General features: G+C 38.0%; 1 protein-coding gene across 2 annotated transcripts; it reads left to right on the top strand.

Moving 5' to 3' along the window:
- The first annotated feature begins 2 nt into the window (after positions 1-2).
- Positions 3-21,279, top strand: THAP9 (THAP domain containing 9). 2 transcript variants are annotated; one of them, XM_019465791.2, is made up of 5 exons: positions 3-208; positions 5,606-5,801; positions 7,207-7,510; positions 9,176-9,326; positions 17,672-21,279. In XM_019465791.2, exons 1-5 carry the CDS (start codon positions 129-131, stop codon positions 19,647-19,649), a joined length of 2,709 nt encoding a protein of 902 aa, XP_019321336.1. In that variant the 5' UTR covers positions 3-128; the 3' UTR covers positions 19,650-21,279. The 2 variants fall into 2 exon arrangements, with proteins under 2 accessions (XP_019321336.1, XP_019321338.1); XM_019465793.2 differs by lacking the exon at positions 5,606-5,801.
- The last annotated feature ends 1,667 nt before the right edge of the window (positions 21,280-22,946 follow it).

Raw genomic sequence — 22,946 nt, 5'->3', positions numbered from 1 at the left:
TGCACCTTAAGAGCCCGCCTTTTCCGACAAATAAAGGTCGTAGCCGCCGAATCCACGGGCGGAGCTAAATTTATCACGATTAATGCTGTCGTAGGACCACCCAAAGTGGAGCCCCACGTAGCAAGAAGATGACCCGAAGTTGCTCGGCAGTTGGCTGCAGCACCCGGGACACCGTGCTGAGCCGGGAGCGCGGCCTCTCCTTCCACCAGTGCGTGAGAGCAGCCTCCGGCTGTCTAACTCCCAGCACGGCCTGGCGGGCAGTAGGCCAGGGTGGGGCGGGGCCGGGCTTGCGTTGCGCCGTTGACGTGACGTGGCGTGACGTGCGTAGCGTGAGGGAAAGGAACCGGGGACCTTTGAGAGTTGATGTTTTTCCTGTCTTTCCGGCTTAGCGTGTACCTCCAAATTGCTGATTCTTTCTCGTTGCCTACCACTTGCCTAATGGCGTTTAGCAAGGGTTTTTTGAAAGGAGTCATGCTTCTTTTCGGTCGTCTTACTATTTGACGTGAGGAGATGGGAAGGGTGGACAGTTTGGGAGAACTGTTGAAGGCGTTCGATTCCATTAGAGTTGTGTGGCTTACCCAGGAACAGGAGTACAGATGGATTTTCACGAATACTGCCTGTTACTACAAGTTATTTAGTAGAATTGGCTGAGCTCCACAAGGCCGGTCCTATTCTGGCTGGATCTGGTCATGGCAAGGAAGGTACATTGGCTCAAGAGTGGGGTGGATTTTCAGACCAGTCTAATTCGAACCCACGTCTATAGTCCATCCATGACATTCAAGGCACAATGCGAAGTAGAAGAGTGGGTAAAGCAAGATCCTCAAAGACAAAAAGAAACGTACTTCAAAAAGAGGTAGTCTGTTAAGGTAATAGATGTACAGAGTTAAACCACTGACAAAGGACTTTTATGAGAAAATAAAAAATAGTTTTATGGGACAGATGATTTGAGTTGGACCTTGAACTTAGGTTGTAGAGTGGGGGTGGGAGGAAGATATTTCTTAAATACGAATAACATGGAAAAATGTAAAGGGGTGGAGAGTGCAGATATCAGAGGAGTGGAAAAAGTATCTTGAAGACATTAAAAAAAAAAATGTCAGGTTAAGGAGTTTCAACTCTGTATGGTAGGCCTTTTGTAGTCATTGTTTTGTGTTGTTTTTTAAATAGGGCTGGTTCCTCCACCTAAGCTGTTAGAATTGTATCTTGTAACCTTTCTTTTTTTCTCTGGGATTTTCCCCCATCAATTAGTTCCTGTTCATTTTAAATTGCTCCCTCTACTGATTACTTGCCTAAAGTCGATGAACATGCTCACATTACTTCCATTTTTAAACAGGCACACAAACTCTTGAGCCTGTGTGCACCTCTGCACTACCCTATCACGCTTTCCCTCTATAACAAGGCTCCTCTAACGGGAACATACACCTGTTTTCCTAAGTCCTATTGACTTTTCAACCTATGGTAGCCAGATCACTACTGCTCTAATGCACTGACAAAGGGTCAACAGTAATGTTGCCAAATCTAAGTGAGAACTTCTAAGTCCTTCTCTTAACCTTCTTTTTTTTTTTTTTAACTTTTAATTATATCGACTGCTCCGTGAAACTCACATCTTCATTGGCTTTATTGACACACTCTGTCCAGAGTTCTCTCCTTTTCCTCTAATTTTTTTTTTTTAATTGTTTGCTGCCCTGCTTTTCCTGTGCCTTCTTAAGATTCTTTAAGCGAGGAAGAATTCATTTATTGCTTTTATTTGTTTTATATATTGAGGACCAAAGTAAGACCTACTTAATTTTAAGAAGAGAAAGTGATGCAGTTATTACAGTAGTATACTATCATTCATCCAGGCTGATTTCTTCCCATTCATTCCATTTTCCTGATTTCTGGAAATTATTTTTCTAAAAATGCAAATTTTATACTAGTTCCCTTAAAAAAGGTTTTTAATCCTGGGGCTTTTCAAATGCCTAAAGGCAGAGTCCAAACTCATCTGTGAAGACTTTTCTCCAATACCTGTCTTCCAACCTGAATTTAATTTCCTCTGTATTTCTGTTATTTTTTATGTGTGCTAAATTAAACACATGCCCTTATGTATGAATGGGAGGGAATAAGCTTTGTCTTCCTATGCCTAGGAAGTTGTAAGGAATGCAGAAGAAGGTAGAGACAGGAAAAGGAGTTAGAATACTATGGTGTTAATCGTAGCAACAAAGTTATATTGATCAGAAGTAAGGGTTCAGCAAAAAGGTAATATAGGTTGGAAAGAATTTGTCAACTTGCCATCGCCCAAAGGCATCATCTTCAGACTTCTTGAACATGGAGCCCTCTCCACAAAGAAATTTGAGTACATGCCCTGATAAATGTGTACTGATTTATAAATTACATACACGAAGTGATGAACTAATATGTATTATGAAACACAAAAATTAAGTGATGCGGCAAAACATTATAAAAACAAATTCTAATGTTTTCTTCAAATCTCAGTAGATGAGTGCACACTCCTCTGGTAGCCACTGACCTAAAGGATGGATCCCAAACTTCCTAGCACACACGATCTTTTGTGATCTGGCCTTTAGCCACCCCTCCAGCCCATCCATAACCAGTTCAAGCTACCTCTGTACTCTTCTTTAACCCTCTCCAGTCTACAAATTAACTTATTTTTCAATGCTTTATCAACCAGTAAGATCCTAGTAGTTATTTTATATCTGTGTTTATGCATTTGCTCGGAGTGGCCACTGTCTGCATGGCAAACTCCTGTTGATACATCAGCTCTAGCTCCAGCATTCTGTCTTCTGAAGCCTTCCCCAACATCCTCACCACCATTACCAGAATTGTGAAAGATGTTGCAAGGACACAGGCGAGGGGCTTGGGCTGAAAAGCATGAATCAAAATGATTAAAGGTGTGGAAACTGTTGTTATGAGAATACTGATACTTTGTCAAACACATAAATGGTTAAATATGAGATGGGACTGGCAAGTTTAAAGAAGTGACAGTTTGATTCATTCTCCTTTTATTGGTGTAAAGAAATTAAACAACTTATTTCATAATCAAAGAAATATATGTATGATAACTTGGAAGAGTTTTTGCCTGAATTGTAATGAATTCTATTTTTATACTTTTAGCTATGAAACATTTCGAACACATTAGCAGGCAAAGAATAATACATAACAAACACTGATGTACCCATCACTAGAATTAAGCAGATGTTAACATTTTGCCTTGTTTCAATTTTTTTTTCTTTTCTGTTAGAAGAGAATTAAGTTACCAGGTATAAAGCTTTACCCCTCAATCCTTTCTCTCTCTCCCCAGAGATGACCACTGTAGAAAGGATTTTCCTAGCCACTTTTTCAGAAAATATGATATGCAGAGAGCCCAAGGTAATTTCTGCCAATAGTGTAAAAAAGGCATAGTTAACAGGAGAGAAAACAGATTCTGCATTAGTGTAAACCAATTCATTATTGTGTATATGAAATGATGATTGGTTTGGGATTTTTCTTTTGCCACAGGTGATTTTAGAATAGGGGAACATGAATTCCAATTTCAACTACTATTTACTGGTGGCTATACTTAGTTCTGGTCTTGGTTTCATCTTCAGTAAAAGGTAACCTGTTCGTGCAGAATTTTTTAAAGACTAAAACAGTTTTAAAAACACACATAAGCACTGGGGCGCCTGGCTGGCTCAGTAGGAAAAGCATGTGGCTCTTGATCTCAGAGTCATGAGTTTGAGCCCCATGTTGGATGTAGAGATTACTTAAATAAACTTTAAAACATATACACACCCACACACGTAAAAATAGCACAAGGTAAATGCTTTAAAAGTAGTATCAATTATTACCAATTTAATTTTGTCCAGAATTCAAATTAGTCATGCTTGTTAGACTACAGTATTTTTCAAGCCTTTCATGGTGTGTTATGCATAGGAAATATTTAATACTTTGGGGCAAACCAACAAAGCTGTTTGGGACTGGACCGTAATACCTACTTCAAGGGCTCCAAGTGGCCCAGGCCATTCCATGAGATAAGGGGATTGATGACTGTAGTGAGCAGGCATGCCAGTTGGGAAACCGCATCAGAGGATCAGGCTAGTAATGTAACTTGGTGGACTAGCCAACTTTTTACTGTCCTTTGCATGGTTAGAGACTACACCCCATCTGTGGAAAAGCTGCCTCACAGATGTGCCATTAGTTAAGAAAAGAATTCAGTGAAAAGACATAGATTTGCCTCACCTTTATTAGAAAAACAATTTCCTCTTGATCAAGTGGCATCATCTTCCTGGAACAATAAAATGAAAGTCTTGAAAGTGGATTGTTGTTCCTAGGAAAGAACAAACTCTGGGTAGCACTTTACCATATACAAAGTGCTTTTGAATGCATTTGTCACCTTGTGCACTCTTAACTACAACCCTGTGAGGCAGCTGAGAGATTGAGACATGTCTGTTAAAGGTAATTGAAGGTTAAGTACAGATTTTCCAATTCAGTATTCTTTCTCAAGGTGATTGAGAGAATATCTCAGAAGTATGTTTTACCATACTGCTATATTTCCCCAACAATGAGCTGAGGACATTAAAATTTTCACTAGTTTCAATTCCTAACAACCATATGCTTTAAAACCCAAGTTAAGATATACAAAATTCACACAGCTACCTGTAGATCTGTCTCCAAGGTAAATCAAGGGAGAGGGTGCAGAAAGAGTAGTTTTGTGATCCACCCCCCCAACAAATTTCTAAACATAGTAATTTGGCTAGGATTAAAAAGAGAGAAACACGAGGTAATTTTTGTATTCAAGGCTATGAAAAAGTGGTGCCTTTCAAAACAAAAGAGGAAAATTGAGTATGGGAAATGTACTTACTTGTTTTCTACTGCTGAGTAACAAATTTCTTCAAAATGCAGTAGAAACATCATCTCACAAATTTCTGAGGGTAGGAATCCGGGAGTGAATTAACTGGGTGTTACAGGCTGTCTCATAAGGTAGTAGTAAAATGTTAGCCAACACTAGAATGTTCTGAACACTTGATGAGGCTGAAGGGTGCAGTTTCAGAAAGACTCATGTGGCCTTTAGCGGGGAAGCCTGTTTCTTGCCCAGTGGACATATTTCTGCAGGACTGCTTCTCACATGGCAGAGAAATTTTCCCAGAGAAAAACCATTGAAAAGAGGGAGCAAGTACCTTTTATTACTTAGTCTTATTGCCCGTTGTCTCTTCTCCTTTTTTTTTTTTTTTTTTTTTTTTTGTATTTCTTAGAAGCAAATCACTAACCCTAGCCCACACTCAAGGGGAAGGAAATTAGGCTCCACCCCTTGAAAGGAATAGAAGTAAAGAATTTGGGGACATAGTTTAAAAACACACATACTAAATTTGAGCAGATTCCGTTAATGTAGTCAGTGAAGACAAAATGTAGGATATTTAATATGAGAATTGCCCTCAGAAATTAAAGCAAATGAGCTCACTTAGATACTGAACTCTTGGATTCAAAAAATCAAAGAACTTTGAAATCAGATTAAGTAAATTTAACTGGACTTGATGTTTATACGAAGCAGTTAAATAATAAATGGGTTTATGTAATAAATACTGTAGTACCATAATATTTTCATGTTAATGGAACTTTAATATGATTGCTGTAGATTTCCAACTGATACCATACAGCGCTCAAAATGGATCAGGGCTGTTAATCGTGTGGACCCCAGAAGCAAAAAGATTTGGATCCCAGGACCAGGTGCTATACTATGTTCCAAACATTTTCAAGAAAGTGACTTTGAGTCATATGGCATAAGAAGAAAGCTGAAAAAAGGAGCTGTGCCTTCTGTTTCTCTATACAAGGTACTTAAATCTAGGTGTAAACAAAACTAAATTCTACAGAGCCTTTAAAAACCAAGATACCTCACATTATAGCTAGAATTTACAAAGATTAAAAAAAAATCCTAAATCTTAAAATAAATCCATTAATAGATTTTAAATGTGTAGAAAACTAGGTTTTTGGTTTTTTGTTTTTAATCTATATGTAATATTAGTAATTCTGCTTTGAAGTTTTTAAGGTATATAAATGCAAATCATTTTCTAGACCCACATAAAGATTACTAAATTGATCACAAAAATTAACTAGTAGATGCCTTAGAATTCAGGCTTTTGTTTGACACAGTTTCCATAATACTTAGAAATTATGCCTTTTTCGGGCTCCTCCCAGTAATGTTGATCTTGACCAAAAATATGCTTAATTGTTAGCATTGATATAGAGAGGTATCTATGGAAAATAGAGGGCTTTCTATGAATCAGTCACCAGGATTAGTGTTACGTTCTTAGGTTTCTTTTTTTATGTTATCCTTTTACCCCTTGGCCACATTGCTGTACGCACTCCTCGCTGCACAGTCTGCAGTAGTCCTCTAGCTGTTCTCTGCTGACGCTATCCTTGCCTCTTATCCATGGGAATTTCCTTTCGGTATTGTTTTCTCTCATTCCTGTATTCAGAAGAATGTCATTGGTGTCAAATCCAAACTCCTAAGCTCTAAGAGCTTCCTTTTAATTGTGCATTTCTAACTGCTCCAAATTCTCTTTTCAAACCACATGTACTAACTTCTGTATATGTGATAAATTGACTAACTTTCATGCTTTTGTAAAATGAATAATAGTTACTATTTATTGAGACCTACAGTGGTCTAGGCATTGTGCTAGGAGATTTACATAAATTATTCTATTGTATCCTTAAAACAACTCTGTATTATTACAGTTATACAAATGAGGAGATGAGGGATTGTAGAGGTTTAGTGACAGCTAATAAATGAGGGAGCCATGATTAAACCCAGATTAGTCTCAATTCCAAAGCCCATTCTCTGTCCACTATGCCTTCCTTTTTGCACAAATAATTTTCCTGTCCCCACCATTAAATCATGTCATTGCTGTCTTAAAACACTGCTCAAAACTCATTTCCACGAAGCCTTCCCAAATTACCACCTTTCTGTTGTTACTTAACCCATTTCAGAAACTTTCAACATCATGTTAACTTTCGACATCAGGTTACTATTTCTATATGGATGAAAAAAAAACCCAAAAAACCTTAAACCCTGTTCACATTTTCCTATAAATACATTTCAAGAAATTAGAGATTATGACCTTTTTTTGAAACAACTCTCCACATTAAAGGTGAGTCCTTTGATTTAGTGGTATTTTTATAGACCGCCTTCTGTGTGATCATTTCAAAAATAACCTTAATTTTATATTTCTGTTGTAGGTTCTTCAAGGTGTACACCTTAAAGGTAAAGCAAAACAGAAAATCCTAAAACAGCCACTTCCTGATAATTCTCAAGAGGTTGCTACTGAGGACCACAACTACAGTTTAAAGAGACCTCTGACAATTGGTGCAGAGAAACTGGCTGAGGTGCAACAGATGCTACAAGTGTCCAAAAAAAGACTGGTTTCTGTGAAAAACTACAGGATGATCAAGAAGAGAAAGGGCTTACGACTAATTGATGCACTTGTCGAAGAGAAACTACTTTCTGAAGAAACAGAGTGTCTGCTACGAGCACAGTTTTCAGGTATGATGTTCCCCTTTTCTTTTTTCTTTCTTTCTTTCTTTTTTTTTAAAGTTTCTTTTGAGAGAGAGAGCGCACACATGCACATACACATGTGTGTGGGGAAGAGGCAGAGAGAGAGGAGACACAGAATCCCAAGCAGGCTCTGTGCTGTGCTGTCAGCACAGAGCCCAGTGCTGGGCTTGAGCTCATGAACCGTGAGACCATGACACCAAGAGTTAGATGCTTAACTGACTGAATCACCCATTGTTGCCCTGTGATGTTCCCTTTTCCTGAAATATCATTAAAGTATTTACTTTGCTGTTGCCTATGAAAACATGCTTTTAGCTGAGACATGAAGTCTCAGGGTAAGCAAAAAGAAGGAAAAGTAATTGCCAAAATCCTTTTATGTATTTCCAGTTTTAAAAGTAATGTACTGGGGCGCCTGGGTGGCTCAGTCGGTTAAGCGGCCGACTTCGGCTCAGGTCATGATCTCGCGGTCCGTGAGTTCGAGCCCCGCGTCGGGCTCTGTGCTGACAGCTCAGAGCCTGGAGCCTGTTTCAGATTCTGTGTCTCCCTCTCTCTCTGACCCTCCCCCGTTCATGCTCTGTCTCTCTCTGTCTCAAAAATAAATAAACGTTAAAAAAAATTAAAAAAAAAAAAAAAAAGTAATGTACTTATTATAGGAAAGGCAAAGAAATATATAATGATAAAAGTAACACATAATCCAACTACCCAGAGGTTAGATCATATGGCTTATACCATATACTGTACTTTTCATTTTTTATAAAGCACTTACTCGCTTTACTGCAAATTCTTTTTAAACAATTTAAGTGCTTACATAATTTATCACCGAAGCGTTTTTGCAGTGGAGTCGAACCAGGTAATTTTCCAGTTCCCTTTGAGCTTGAAAATTCTTTGAGTCTCCATATATTATTTTCTAAAATATCCTATGGAAGATATACATGTCCATTGGAAAGACTACCTACTCTTTTCTTTGTGAACCAACATATTTGAAGAGGGACAGAATTTAAGTATAGCCAACTTACTCTTTGATGAAAGCCAGCAGAGATTTTGGATTTACATCCTGGTAAAAAATAAGTATGTCTTGTTTCTAGAAAAGAGCAGGTATCTCCAAAGGAGGAGAATATTTTGTGTTTTTCCAGGAGGGGGACAGAGGTGTAATAAACAGGGATCCCCCCCAGGAACAGAGGATTTTTTTTCCCCTCAAAGTAGGCAAGGTCATCTGTTCAATTTGAATAGCATCCTATTGCCGGAATTATTTCTTGTGTCTCATTTGTACCCTCAGATAAATAGTAACCAGGAAGCAAAATAAATAAATGTGCTCATAATCCAGAGACTTAATTTTATCCAGTTATTTTATCTTCTTCCCTGTTTCTCTAAAATTCTCCACTTAGGCTGCCAGTGAATAATAAAACATAATGATTCAAGTTGAAACTTTCTTCTTCCCTCTTTTGAGTGAAACGATCCAGGATGAGCAGGATAAATTGGTCAAGAGGTCCTAAGATTGGATATTAGCCTTTGAAACAAACTCAGTTAAACTGTGATGGTATTTGTATTTGTATTTTGATGGCCACTACTTTTTATATCCAAATGCTATGATCTGTACCTTAGAATGTTACTGTACACCTTCTTCATCACAAAGAATAAATAAATTTATTTTAACAGATTTTAAGTGGGAATTGTATAACTGGAGAGAAACAGCTGAGTACTCCACAGAAATGAAACAGTTTGCATGTACACTCTACTTGTGCAGTAGCAAAGTCTATGATTATGTAAGAAAGATTCTCAAGCTGCCTCATTCTTCCATCCTCAGGACGTAAGTGAATTACTTTTTAGATGTTAAATAAACAAGTATTTTATTATTTAATTGTATTTTATGTGTTGAAGCTGTTTGTATTCAGACTCTCATTTATTAGTCCATTTGCTCTTTTTAAAAACTTATAGTGGTATTTTCATATTATCACAACAGCAGATTTTCACCAACAAAATGAAGGTCTATAATCTGACAAATTTTTTGCATCTTCCAGACAGAGATATTCTCGGTGATAAAATTTGAATCTGAAAATATTGGGATTTCTAATATACTTCGGTAGTTTTAATATCTGACTATCCTAGAAAAATCTACAATAGTTCTAGATTGACACATTGGTTTGAGGCTAAGCATAAAAATCTGCATTTTTGTTAAGCACTGTAGTTGATGCCCAGTGTGGGTTGTTCAGGGAGGAAATTTTGGTAAATAATTTTGTAGGATTTGTGGTCAAAATACATGGATATATTTATAATTCACTTAGTATGAAGCAAATAACTCAGTGACTTTACAGTAATGTCTTATAAAAGTAATGCTCAATATTTACTGTTTTTTATCACTGGTTTTACAGATGCCTTTTTATTTTTATTTATTTATTTATTGAGCTTAAAAATGACAGAAGTATATTGTCTCACACTTCTGGAGGCTAGAAGTCCAAAATCAAGGTATTAGCAGGTTTAGTTCCTTTGGAGGGCTGTGAGCAAGGGGTCTGTTCCAGGCCTTTCTCCATAACTTGTACTTGGTGGTATTTCTCCTTGTGTATCCTTACATCATCTTCCCTTATGTATGTGTGCTTCTGTGCCCAAATTTCCTCTTTTTATGAGGACCAGTCTTAGGATTGGGATTCACCCTAATGACCTCGTTTTAATTTGATTACCTCTGTAAAGACTGTATCTCCAAATAAGGACACTCTGAGGTACTGCGAATTAGGATTCCAATATATCTTTTTTGAGGGACACAATTCAGCCCATAACAGTCACTTTCCTGATGCATAAGCCTCCCCATTACCTATAGACCAGAGGCTTGACTCCCTCCTGTGGTTTATTGAGCTTCCCGTGGTGCGGCCCCTGCTAAGCTCTGAGGCTCATCTCTGGCCTCCCTCCCTGCCCTTTAGCATTCCATGCTCCAATTGTAAGGCACTCCTTAATGGCCTATTTTTGCCACCAGGACTTACTATTCCCTGTGCCTGAAATGCCCATTCTCTCTCTTTATTGGTCCTAGTGATTACTCCTCAGTCTTCAGGCTCAAATTAGACCTCCTTTCAGAAGCCTGGCTTGCTGTAAGTGCTCCTCTCACACACATAAGAACTGAATCATAGTTCTTTTTTTCTTTTAATGTTTATTTTTTTTTGAGGGAGGGGGGAGAGAGAGAGAGGGGTACAGAAGACCTGCACTTGATCTTAGCCAAAAGACTGAGAAGCCATGAGAGGTACAGAGGATCTGAAGTGGGCTCTGTGCTAACAGCAGAGAATCTGATGCAAGGCTCAAACCCATGAACCATTAGATAATGATGTGAGCCGAAGTCGGATGCTTAACCGACTGAGCCACCCAGGCACCCCAGACCTGAATCATAGTTCTTAAAACACTGTCTTCCCCACTGGACCATGAGCTGCCCAAGTATGAGGTGCATCTGGTTTTTGGTTACACTACCGTCGAACCCCCAACTGTGCATTGTACCTGAAGCATTAAATGGTCCCTTGATAAATATTTGTAGAAAGAAAGAATGCCTAAATGGTTATTTAGCATTTTGAGTAGATGGAAGGAGGAAGTGCAGTGGACCTTAAGTCGCTTTCTGAAGAGCAGTACTCCATTTAATTCAGTGCAGGTGGGACAGAGGCCAGCCAGGAGTAGCATCATCTCTCTCTCCTGGAAGGTACCTCTTGGTTTCTTATTACTTCAACTTTAAAACAGATTCAGGGGCTCTGAACTGGAGAAACTCTAAGAGAGCACATAGTCCACCATCCGCTGACCCCACCCATTTTAAAGAAGGGGGAAATTGAGGGCTGGTAGGCAGTAGGACCTTAATTATATAAGGGAACAAGAATTCCTGGCCCCCCCAAAGGTCCTTCTGGCTGGACTAAATCAAACTGACATGAAACTGATTAACAGGAGAAAATTAAATTTAATAGCTGTACATACAGGGAATCCACATAGACATGGAAATTCCAAAGACAGACAAAAGAGGTATATATGTCATTCTGAACTAAGGAGATATGGGGATAGGGGTCTGGGATTTCAGAGGAAAGGCATGCACTTCACAGGGCAATAAGTGAAGCAGATGTTTGGTAATTAGATGTTTGCCCTACCATACATTTTGTTCACTTAGATAAAATCTATCTCTGTTAATAACTCTTATTCTGGGAAAGCCTCCCCAGTTTAGATTATTCTGTGTGGTTAGGAAGGGATAAAAGTTTCTCTTGAGCCTGCAGGGTCTCAAATGCCTTCAACTCAAAATAATCCACATGCCAGGGTATCTGGGAGGCTCAGTCAGTTAAACATCTGACTCTTGATTTCAGCTCTGGTCATGATCTCAGGGTTCACTTTGTGGGATCAAGCCCCACTTTGGCTTAGGCTCCATGCTGACAACACAGAGCCTGCTTGGGATTCTCTCCCTCCCTCTCTCTGCCCCCCTGCTCGTGGGCTCCCTCTCTCAAATAACAAATAATCCACATGCCAGAGCAGCACATTCTGGGGATCCTGTCCTGAACCCCGTCAATTATGATATTGTTGTTTTCCATTTTGGGGAAAACATCTGTTTTATTTTCTAATGGAGATATAATTAATGTATAACACTTTATTTGTTTTGGGTGTATAACAGGTATCCAGTATTTGTATATATTACAAAAAGATCACCACACTGTCTAGTTACTATCTATTCCACAGTTAAAATTACTTTTTTCTTACAATGAGAACTTTCAAGATCTACTCTCTTAGCAACTTTCTTTTTTTATTTAAAAAAAATTTTTTAATGTTTATTTTTGAGAGAGAGAGAGAGAGAGACCACAAGCAGGGGAGGGACAGAGAGAGAGAGAGAGGGAGACACAGAATCTGAAATAGGCTCCAGGCTCTGAGCTGTCAGCACAGAGCCTGATGTGGGGCTTGATCTCGGGAATGGCGAAATCATGACTTGAGCAGAAGTCAGACGCTTAACCGACTGAGCCACCCAGGTCCCCCTCTTAGCAACTTTAAAATGCATGATACAGTATTATTAACCATAGTCACAATGCTGTATATTACATCTTCTTTTTAAAAATGATTAACTTTCCTCCACATACTATTAAAGTAATACTAATAAAAAATTTGGAAGTGAGAGAAAAGAATGGAAAATTCATTAATTGTTTATCTACATTATATGTCAACAATTATTAACATTTAGGGAATTTGCTTCCAGTCTTGTTTCTGTGCTTAGATTTGCTAGCTTTTTTTTTTTTTTTTTCCTTTTACATAGTTAATGATCTTTAATAGCTGCATAGTATCAGGTAGTTGTACCCCATTTATCCGGGGCATTCTCCAACTATTGGACATTTATATTGTTTCCGTTTTTGATTGTAGTGACCAGAAACATTTGGATAGTTGTGTATAGGCTTATTCACTCTCTTCTATCATCTGATTTTACTATTTAGGCCAGATATTATTCTTATTTATAAATGTCTACTTTTTGCTAGGCAGGAGATGTTTTTATAGATACTGTGTTGATATATCCCCTTCTCTACTCAAATTTTCTCTTTACTGGTTTTAAAGCACTGCTTATGGATTTTGCCCTGTGGTTTATGTGAGACATTTCTTCATTTCCTGTAGTTCTCCATTAACTTCTGGATTAAATAGTCTCTGGCAATTCCAGCTCACACTGATCTTTTCTCTCTTTATGTCCATTTTGTATTTTTGCTATGACGCTATCTATTTAGTATAATTTTAGTACTCAAAAAATTGTTTATTTCTTTGGGTACTTTGTCTGAAACTAAAATACCTTGTTTAATATGATAGTAATACATGCTTGTTATAAAACATTCAGACAATACGTAAGTATGTAAATACTGGAAAATGAAAAAGGTTTATGACCTTTTCCAGACCATTCCCCTAATTCCCAAGATAACTGCTATTAGTAGTTTGGTATATATTCTCTCAGACATTAAAAAAATATATATCCACAAAATTTTGTGTTAATGTCTATCTATTACTCTCATATATTAGAAGTATCTAGATTTTATCTTGACAGTTCTGAATAGTCAAACATATTCACATTTGATTACATTTCTATTTATTTTTTTTTTTTAATTTTTTTTTTTTTTCAACGTTTTTTATTTATTTTTGGGACAGAGAGAGACAGAGCATGAACGGGGGAGGGGCAGAGAGAGAGGGAGACACAGAATCGGAAACAGGCTCCAGGCTCCGAGCCATCAGCCCAGAGCCTGACGCGGGGCTCGAACTCACGGACCGCGAGATCGTGACCTGGCTGAAGTCGGACGCTTAACCGACTGCGCCACCCAGGCGCCCCATATTTATTTTTTTATTAAAAAAGATATATCTTTTTAACACACCTCTGCTTATGTATTACATCTATAATCATTATAGTTAATATTTATTTGGTAAATTTATTTATTGGTCAGGAGTGGCCAGTGAGGCAGGAGGAAAACCAGGAGATGTGATGGCCTGGAAGCCAAGTGTAGAAAGTATCTCAAGGAGATAGTCCACTCTGTCCCTGCTGCTGGGAGATCAAGTAAGAGGAGGACAAAATTGACCATTGGATTTTGCAAGATGGAGGTCATTGATGACATTGACAAAAGCAGTTGCAGTGGAGTGGTAGAGAGGTAGGCCTGGCCGAAGTGGGATCAAGGGAGACTGGAAGCCTAAGAAGCAGAAACAATGATTAAGCACTCCTTCAAGGAGTTTTGCTATGAAGGGAGCAGAGAAATGGGTCTGTGGGTAGAAAGGAGCATAGATGAAAGGGAGGGCACCTGTTGAGAGGGCACTTGTTCCAGCATGTTTGCATGCTTAAGGGAATGGTCTGGTAGAGAGGAGAACTGGTGATGCATAAGAGAAGGGATAACTGTGGGGGATAATATCTAACACCATTGTGGAGAGACGTTTAGCCTTAATTAGGAGTAGGGACAATTCATTCATTTAAACAGGAAGAGGCAGAGACACAGATTCAATAGGTTAGCAGATTTAGTGGTAGGAAAATGAGTTTTTATTGGATTGCTTCTGTTTTTCTCAGTGACATAAAGATAATAGCAGAGAATTGGGGAAGCAGAGATAAGAAGTTTGAGGAGAGGGGTGCCTGGGTGGCTCAGTCAGTTAAGCATCTGACTCTTGGTTTCAGCTCAGATCATGATCTCATGGTTTCATGAGTTCAAGCCCTGCCATCAGGCTCTGTGCTAGATTCTCCCTCCCTCCCTCCCTCTCTGTCCCTCTCCTGCTCACGCTGTCTCTCTCAAAAAATAAATTTTAAAACTTTAAAAAAACTTTGAGGAGAAAAGAGACAATTTGAATAGTTGTTTTTCCTCCTGTGATGATGGAGAAACAGTTATACGGTAAAAAATTAGATGATGACAGACCAAGCTAGACTCATATTTTTGAAAACCCTTATTCAGTGAGACAGGTACCTGCTTCACTAATTTCAACTTGTCATATCTTTTTCTAATTATTAGCCACTATCAGTCACCTCTGTAATTTTCTTTGTGTTGATGTTGGATCTTTATCAGTTCTCTCTTGAATTCTCTATGTCTAGAACCTTCCCAGAGCTGTGCTTCTTATAATTCCAGTTCTTTGGGTCTTTAAGGTAGTTTGTTTTTACATATCTTTTGTAAGAATGTCATAACATCCTCAGCCTTCCTTATCATAACAGTGATATATATGGTATGATCTTAGTAGATTTTCTCTGTCTCTAATTTTCTATTTAGGTTTTCATTCCAATTAATAAATTAGCTCCCTCTATAGGTAAGATGATGTGAGAGATTCAAAGGTAAACAAGACCATGGGAGGAGCTAAGAGTCTTTTTTTATTGTTGTTTTTTAATGTTATTTATTTTGAAAAAGAAAAAAGAGTGCCAGTGGAGCTAATACTCTTAAAGAAAAACACCCCTTGGCACGATGGCTCTTCAGCCTTGTATTTTTTCAGGCAGAGTTTTAAGCCACCCAACTGACTCCTTATAATCACTCTATAACTAAGCTATTGTTCAATTTAAAATATCCTCTTGGGGCGCCTGGTTGGCTCAGTTGGTTAAACATCAACTATTGATTTTGATTCAGGTCATGATCTCACAGTTGTGAGTTTGAATCCCACTTTCGGCTCCGTGCTGCTGGTGCAGAGGCTGCTTGGGATTCTCTCCCTCCCTCCCTCTTTCCCTCTCTCTCTCTCTCAAAATAAATAAACAAGACATTAAAAAAATACCATTTAGATATCTATTTAAAAATCAAGCTCAAAGAACAAGCTTTTTTATTTTTATTTTATTTATTTATTTATTTATTTTTGAGACAGAAGGAGACACAGCATGAGCAGGGGAGGGGCAGAGAGAGAGGGAGACACAGAATCGGAAGCAGGCTCCAGGCTCCGAGCCGTCAGCCCAGAGCCCGACGCAGGGCTCGAACTCACGGACCGCGAGATCGTGACCTGAGCCAAAGTCGGCCGCTTAACCGACTGAGCCACCCAGGCGCCCCAGAACAAGCTTTTTTTAAAAAGCCTATTTAAAATAAAAACTTTTACAGGGTGCCTGGGTGGCTCAGTTGGTTAAGCGTCCGACTTCAGCTCAGGTCATGATCTCACAGTCTGTGGGTTCGAGCCCCGCGTCAGGCTCTGGGCTGACAGCTCGGAGCCTGGAGCCTGCTACAGATTCTGTGTCTCCCTCTCTCTCTGCTCCTTCCCCGCTCATGCTTTGTCTCTCTCTGTCTCAAAAATAAATAAAAACATTAAAAAACTTTTTTTTTTAAATAAAAACTTTTACATAGAGGCATTAAGTAGTTTCATAATATACTGACTCCATGTGCAGCACAGCATCTTTGGTGTTCATTTGAGAGTCAATCCTAATGCAAGAAAAAAATTTAAACAATTAAAATTTGGAGACCCATTTGCCAAGGACATTCAATATACTACTGGGCTGTAGCACCCTGGTGGGTAACCACTGTCCTATTTTCTCATTATCTTACTGTTTCATCCTATTTTAAAATATAAACAACTGATTAATACATTTGTCTCTTAAATAGGTTATAAGCAGCTTAAAATTGATGTCTTTTGCATCCTGTAAGTGTGTTTTTCAAACCCATTAGTGCATCTTGAAATCAATTCAGTGGGTCATAATTGGCATTATACACACACATATGTTACATATATGTGTGCATGGCACGTAATGAGGGTAAATTTCATTTATGGAACTTTTAGTTTGCGGCAAAGTATGTGGAAAGCCCTGTCCTGAAATACTTAGGGCGAGGTACATTAAAATCTCAATTAGAGGCCTGCTGTCCAGGAAGAAACCTTGGCAGTCTGAAATATAGCCCCCAAGTCAGAAATATAACATCCCAAAAAGTCATTTGAGTTACAGAAGTAAACTTTAGCTAAGATGAACACGTCAGTCTCTACTAGAGAATCCAATTTGTCTTATTTTAGATAGTTCTTAAACTTGGCTATTGTCTCTCCTGACCCTACAGCAAATTAGAGGTAAATTAGAACTGAGTGAAAAGGATTCTGAAGACAGCCACTAACAGTAATTGGAAAGCATAACCAGTATGGAAAGGTCAGGGACACTGCAAAAGAACTCCTAAGGTAGTAGTGTAGGTACTTTGTGCAGGGCAGACAGATGCAGACGCCTTCATTGTTCCTTGAGGGCACAATTTGAGGTCGCAAGGAGCAGTGAGAAAAGCACTGTCAGGACACCGGGAAAGCTGGGCTTCACACTTGTATGCAGCTAGCAGCACAGCAAGGGCTGTGCGGCTTCAGTTCTGCCTCTGTCCCCGTTTCCCAGTCTCTAAAATGAGGTAGATGTGCTAGATGTTCTCAAAGTTTCCTTCCCCTTCAACCGTTTTCTCATTTCATTGAATTTACAGGTAAGACTGGTTTATGATCTAAACACGACAGTTACAACAAACCGGGTAATTGTTTTGTATATATCTTAAAGAAGTAGATGAGCAATGGTGTATTGAAATACTTACTCTGTGTCTAAGCTTCTCTGTTATCTTAGTATTTTATGGTAACTATTTGAATAGATGCTTGAAAATGTCCATAGAATTTGGCTACTTATATTTGGCTGTGTTTCTATAGGGATCTGAAGCAACTTAGCAGCAGTTAAGGTATTTTTTCCTTTTTTTTTTTTAATTTCTTCATTTGAGTTTTATATATATATATATATATTTTTATATTTCCCAGATGGTTATCCAAATGCAAACCCAGTCCAGGCTTCAACAGCAACATTTTTTCTTTTCTTCAGCGAAGAGTAGAGAACGGAGACCAGCTCTACCAGTATTGTTCACTGATAATAAAAGGCGTATCTCTCAAGCAACAACTTCAGTGGGACCCCAGCAGTCACCATTTGCAAGGGTTTATGGACTTTGGCCTCGGCATACTTGATGCTGATGAAACGCCCCTTGCGTCCGAAACTATTTTGTTAATGGCCGTGGGTATTTCTGGTCACTGGAGAACACCTCTTGGTTATTTTTTTGTTAACAGGGCATCTGGATATTTGCAGGCTCAGCTGCTTCGTCTTACCATTGGCAAACTAAGTGACATAGGGATCACGGTTTTGGCCGTCACCTCTGATGCTACAGCTCACAGCGTTCAGATGGCAAAAGCATTGGGAATACATATTGACGGAGACAACATGAAGTGTACATTTCAGCATCCCTCATCTTCTAGTCAACAGATTGCATACTTCTTTGATTCTTGCCATTTGCTCAGATTAATAAGAAATGCATTTCAGAATTTTCAAAGCATTCAGTTTATTAATGGCACGGCACATTGGCAGCACCTTGTGGACTTAGTAGCCCTGGGGGACCAAGAATTAGCAAACATAGAAAGACTCCCAAGAAAACTTGCAAATTTGAAAAACCACGTGCTGAAGACGAACTGTGCTGCCCAACTGTTCAGTGAGAGTGTGGCCAGCGCGTTGGAGTGCTTGTTATCGTTAGGCCTGCCTCCTTTTCAAAACTGTATTGGTACCGTCCATTTTTTACGCTTAATTAACAACCTGTTTGACATTTTTAATAGTAGGAACTGTTACGGAAAGGGACTTAAAGGACCTCTACTGCCTGAAACTTATAGTAAAATTAATCGCGTGTTAATTGAAGCCAAGACAATCTTTGTTACATTATCTGACGCTAGCAATAATCAAATAATTAAAGGTAAGCGAAAACTAGGATTCCTGGGATTTTTGCTTAATGCTGAGAGCCTAAAATGGCTCTATCAGAATTACGTTTTCCCAAAGGTCATGCCTTTTCCATATCTTCTGACTTATAAATTCAGTCAAGATCATCTGGAATTATTTCTCAAGATGCTTAGACAGGTATTAGTAACCAGTTCTAACCCTACCTGTATGGCATTCCAGAAAGCTTACCATAAGTTGGAGACCAGATACAGATCACAAGATGAAGCCTTTCTAAGTGAAGTAAGCATCCTTGACATTTCAATTGCTCGAAGGACAGACTTGGCCCTTTGGACCGTTCAGCGTCAGTATGGCGTCAGCGGCATAAAGACTCTTTTTCACAAAGAGGATATTTGCCGAGACTGGTCTAATTGTTCGCTAAGTGAGGCGTTACTAGATCTGTCAGATCACAGGCAAAAACTCATCTGTTGTGCCAGTTATGTTGCAAATAAGTTATCAGCTCTTTTAACTTGTGAGGAGTGCATCAGTGCACTGTATGCATCAGATCTCAAGGTTGCTAAAATTGGGTCACTGTTGTGTGTTAAAAAGAAGAATGGTTTACATTTCCCTTCACAAAGTCTTTGTCAAGTCATAAATATTTGTGAGCGAGTTGTAAGAACCCATTCAAGAATGACAGTCTATGAACTACTTCCTAAACAGAGAGAATTGTATCTTCAGCAGAAAATATTATGTGAGCTTTCTGGGCATATTTATCTTTTTGTAGATTTAGATGAGCATCTCTTTGACGGAGAAGTGTGTGCCATCAATCACTTTGTAAAGTTACTAAAGGATATAATAATCTGTTTCTTAAAGATCAGAGGTAAAGATGCAGCTCAGTACCCTTTAAAACACCATTCAGAAAGAATTGAAATGAAAACTTTGCCAAGAATACACTGGTCATCATTACAGGATTACAGATGTTCAAGTTTTGCTAATACCAATAAATGCAGGCATTTGTTAAGTAATGATGGATATCCATTCAAATGAGGGACCTAAAATATATTAAAATTTTCATGAAAAATTATTGGTCAACATTTAAAGTTCAACCTACCATATTTTATAAATTGACCATTCTGCACAGTTGACAAGTTTGTAATACTAGGATTTCTAATTATGCGTATTATAAAATCTGCTTGTACTTGGTATGGTTTGCAACATTTCAGTTACTCGGAATGTAGAACGCAGTTAAGTCAGTAGGAACAGACCAGCCAACAGATGCTGCCTTTGAATATACTACTATAAGACTGAGTAGTATGACTGGACATACTTTTTAACTTGTTCAGTCTACTTTAAAACAAGAGAGAATAACAACAACTAAGAGTCATTAAAACATTGACTTCTTTTATAAATAGACTACATTCCCTAAAAGAGCTTTGGTTTACAGCTCTTAAGAATGTTGACAGGAAAAAAAAAAGAAAAAGAAAAAGGAGTATAAAACCTTGGATGTAATTTTTACTTACATGTGAAAATCTAGATGTGGTTTGAAAATTAGGCTGAGTTAAAATATCAAATACCACAAAATCCCTTTGCCAGGGTACCCTAAAATGGAAATACTTAGGCTTTATCGGGCAGAAGGTAAGCACATGAGCCATGAGATGGTTCCGTGTGCTGCAACGAAGTTGGGGAATGTAGTCTGAGAAGTAAATAGGGGATGTCATTTTCACAATCCATTGTCCTTGGACTTCCAAATACTACTTTTGAATAATAGAGTGGATACTTACTTGATTCCACTGGAAGAGCCCGATGCTCATCAGAGAATGAGGAGAAGCCTTATTTCAAGCTCTTCTGAAGTGTCGTGTTTTACAGGGAGGCTGAAATATATTTTCAGTGTTGAATGAATAAAGGGACTTCACACCATCCAATTAATAAATTAGAAAAAGATGGGCAGTTGAGACAGTGGTTATGAAAATATTTGTCTTAATTTTATGATTAGTTTTTTCAGAAATTTAGGAGAAGCTTAAATGATCTGAAGATGGAAACATACCTAAGGACAATTTTCTCCATTCTGTCACACCCAGACTTGAAAAGATGAGTAGAAAAATGTAGGTATATGTTGTACTTTCACATAGGAGTGTTTTAAATGGATAAAAGAAGAAACAAGCACATGATTCCCCTATGTGTGTAAAACATCTACTCTTTGTATGTGAATAGTCATGAAGTATAATTAATATGAAAACTTAAAATTGCAAAAGATTAATGACTAGGCAAAACTTGAGTTTTATTAACTGAAATTCTCCTTAAATTATATATTTTGATATATTTGTTTTGTTCTACCTCAAACAAAGGTTTAAGTTTGGAGATGTAACCAGAGTTGTACTAAATTTTATGTAAGAGCTATCGCTGAGAAGTCTCAATAGTGTGGGTTGTATTTGCAATAGAATTTTAGATACACCAGGATGAATCTTATTTAAAAGAATCCTACTTGTAAATCACCACCTTTAACTTATTGCTTATATAAATCCAAGTTTTGTCCAGATCTTTACTTAAAACTAGGTTTATATCTGTAGGTGTCTCATGTTCTTTGCTGTTGCATTTTACTAATGTACTAGTATATTCTGTAGTTTAGTGTTTTGCACTATTTCTTTGAGTGCTGGATAAATTGGACAAATATGCACAACAGGAATATTTCCTTTACTGCCTTTTTAAAATTTTTTTAACGTTTTTATTCATTTTTGAGAGACAGAGTGTGAGCAGGGAGGGGCAGAGAGAGGGAGGGAGACACAGAATCCAAAGTAGGCTCCAGGCTCTGAGCTGTCAGCACAGAGCCCGACGCAGGGCCTGAACCCATGAACTGTAAGATCGTGACCTGAGCTGAAGTCCGACCCTTAACTGACTGAACCACCCAGGCACCTCTCCTTCACTGCCTTTAACAGTTAATTGCTCTTGCCTTAGTGAAAGTATTTCAAGTATGATACCAAGTTTACTTAACATGATATGCTTTATGGCGAATTTTTAAAATAAATTATTCATATTTGATGAGGGTAATTTACTTTATAATTTCCACTTAGCACCTTTGTCCTTTTTTCGTCAGAGAAAAACATTCTCTTTAGAAATTTATCCTTCCTACATTTCAACACATAGAGCAGGAACAACTGGATATCCACATGCAAAAGTATTAACTCTAAATGGGTCAAAGACCTAAATGTAATAGGTAAAAATGTAAAACTCTTAGAAGAAAAGAGAGCAAATCTTGGAGACTTAGATTAGGCAATAGTTTCTTAAACATGACACCAAAAACATGAACAACAAAATATAAATTGGACTTCACCAAAAAAACTACAAAAAAACTTTTACTTCGGAGGACACTGTCAAGAGACAACCCACAGAATGGGAGAAAATTTTTACTACTCACACATCTGATAAAGGACTTGTATCTAGGATATACAAAGAACTCCTATAACTCAATAATGAAGGACAAATAACCCAGTTTGAAAAATGGGTAAAGAATGTAAATAGACACTCTTCAGAGGAGATAATACAAATGGCCTATAAAAACATGAATATGTGCCCAACATCATAAACCATCTGGGAAATGCAAATCAAAACCACACTGAGGTATCACTTTACACCCACTAGGATGGTTATAGTAAGAAAGTTAATAGCAAGTGTTGACAAGAATGTGGAGAAATTGAAACCCTCTTACACTGTTGGTGGGAATGCAGATGCTTTGGAAAACAGCTTGGCAGCTCTTCAAAAGGTTGAACAGAGTTACCATATCACCTAGCAGTTCTACTGACAGGCATATATATAATATACCCAAGAGAAATAAAAACATGTCCATGTAAAAAATTGTACACAAATTTCATATTATTATAGCTACAAAGTGAAAAAACCTAAATGTCCAACTGATGGATAAATAAAAATGTGTTGTATCCATCCAATGGGTAACATAGTAAGTATATATTATGCTTTATGACAAACTGCCAGAACTCTTTTTGTGAAATAACTTCACCACTCTGCATTCCAATCAGGAAATGTATGAAACTTCCAGTTCCTCTCCTTTCTTCCCAGTACTTGGTATGGCCAGGGTTTAGTTTTGAATTAGCCATTCTAATAGGTGTGCAGTAATATTTCACTGTGGCTTTCATTTCCATTTTCCTAATGGCTAATGATGCTGAGCATCTTTTCATAGGATTATTTGCCATCCACATAATCTTAGGTGAAAGGTCTGTTGAAGTCTTTTGCCCCTCTTTTGGAAGGTTGTTTTTTTTTGTTGAGTGTTAATTATATATTCTGGATAGAAGTGCATTATCTAATGTGTTTTGCAAATATTTTCTGCCAGTC

This window comes from Panthera pardus, unplaced genomic scaffold, assembly GCF_024362965.1.
Source record: "Panthera pardus isolate Hobbes unplaced genomic scaffold, ASM2436296v1 HiC_scaffold_13, whole genome shotgun sequence".
Taxonomy (NCBI): Eukaryota; Metazoa; Chordata; class Mammalia; order Carnivora; family Felidae; genus Panthera; species Panthera pardus.
This window is presented reverse-complemented; position numbering and strand designations above follow the sequence as displayed.

Coding starts and splice junctions, on each gene's coding strand:
- THAP9 (XM_019465791.2), top strand. CDS start 129: ATGACCCGAAGTTGCTCGGCAGTTGGCTGCAGCACCCGGGACACCGTG. Junction 5,802..7,206: donor CTTCTGTTTCTCTATACAAG/GTACTTAAATCT, acceptor TTTCTGTTGTAG/GTTCTTCAAGGTGTACACCT. Junction 9,327..17,671: donor CATTCTTCCATCCTCAGGAC/GTAAGTGAATTA, acceptor TATATTTCCCAG/ATGGTTATCCAAATGCAAAC.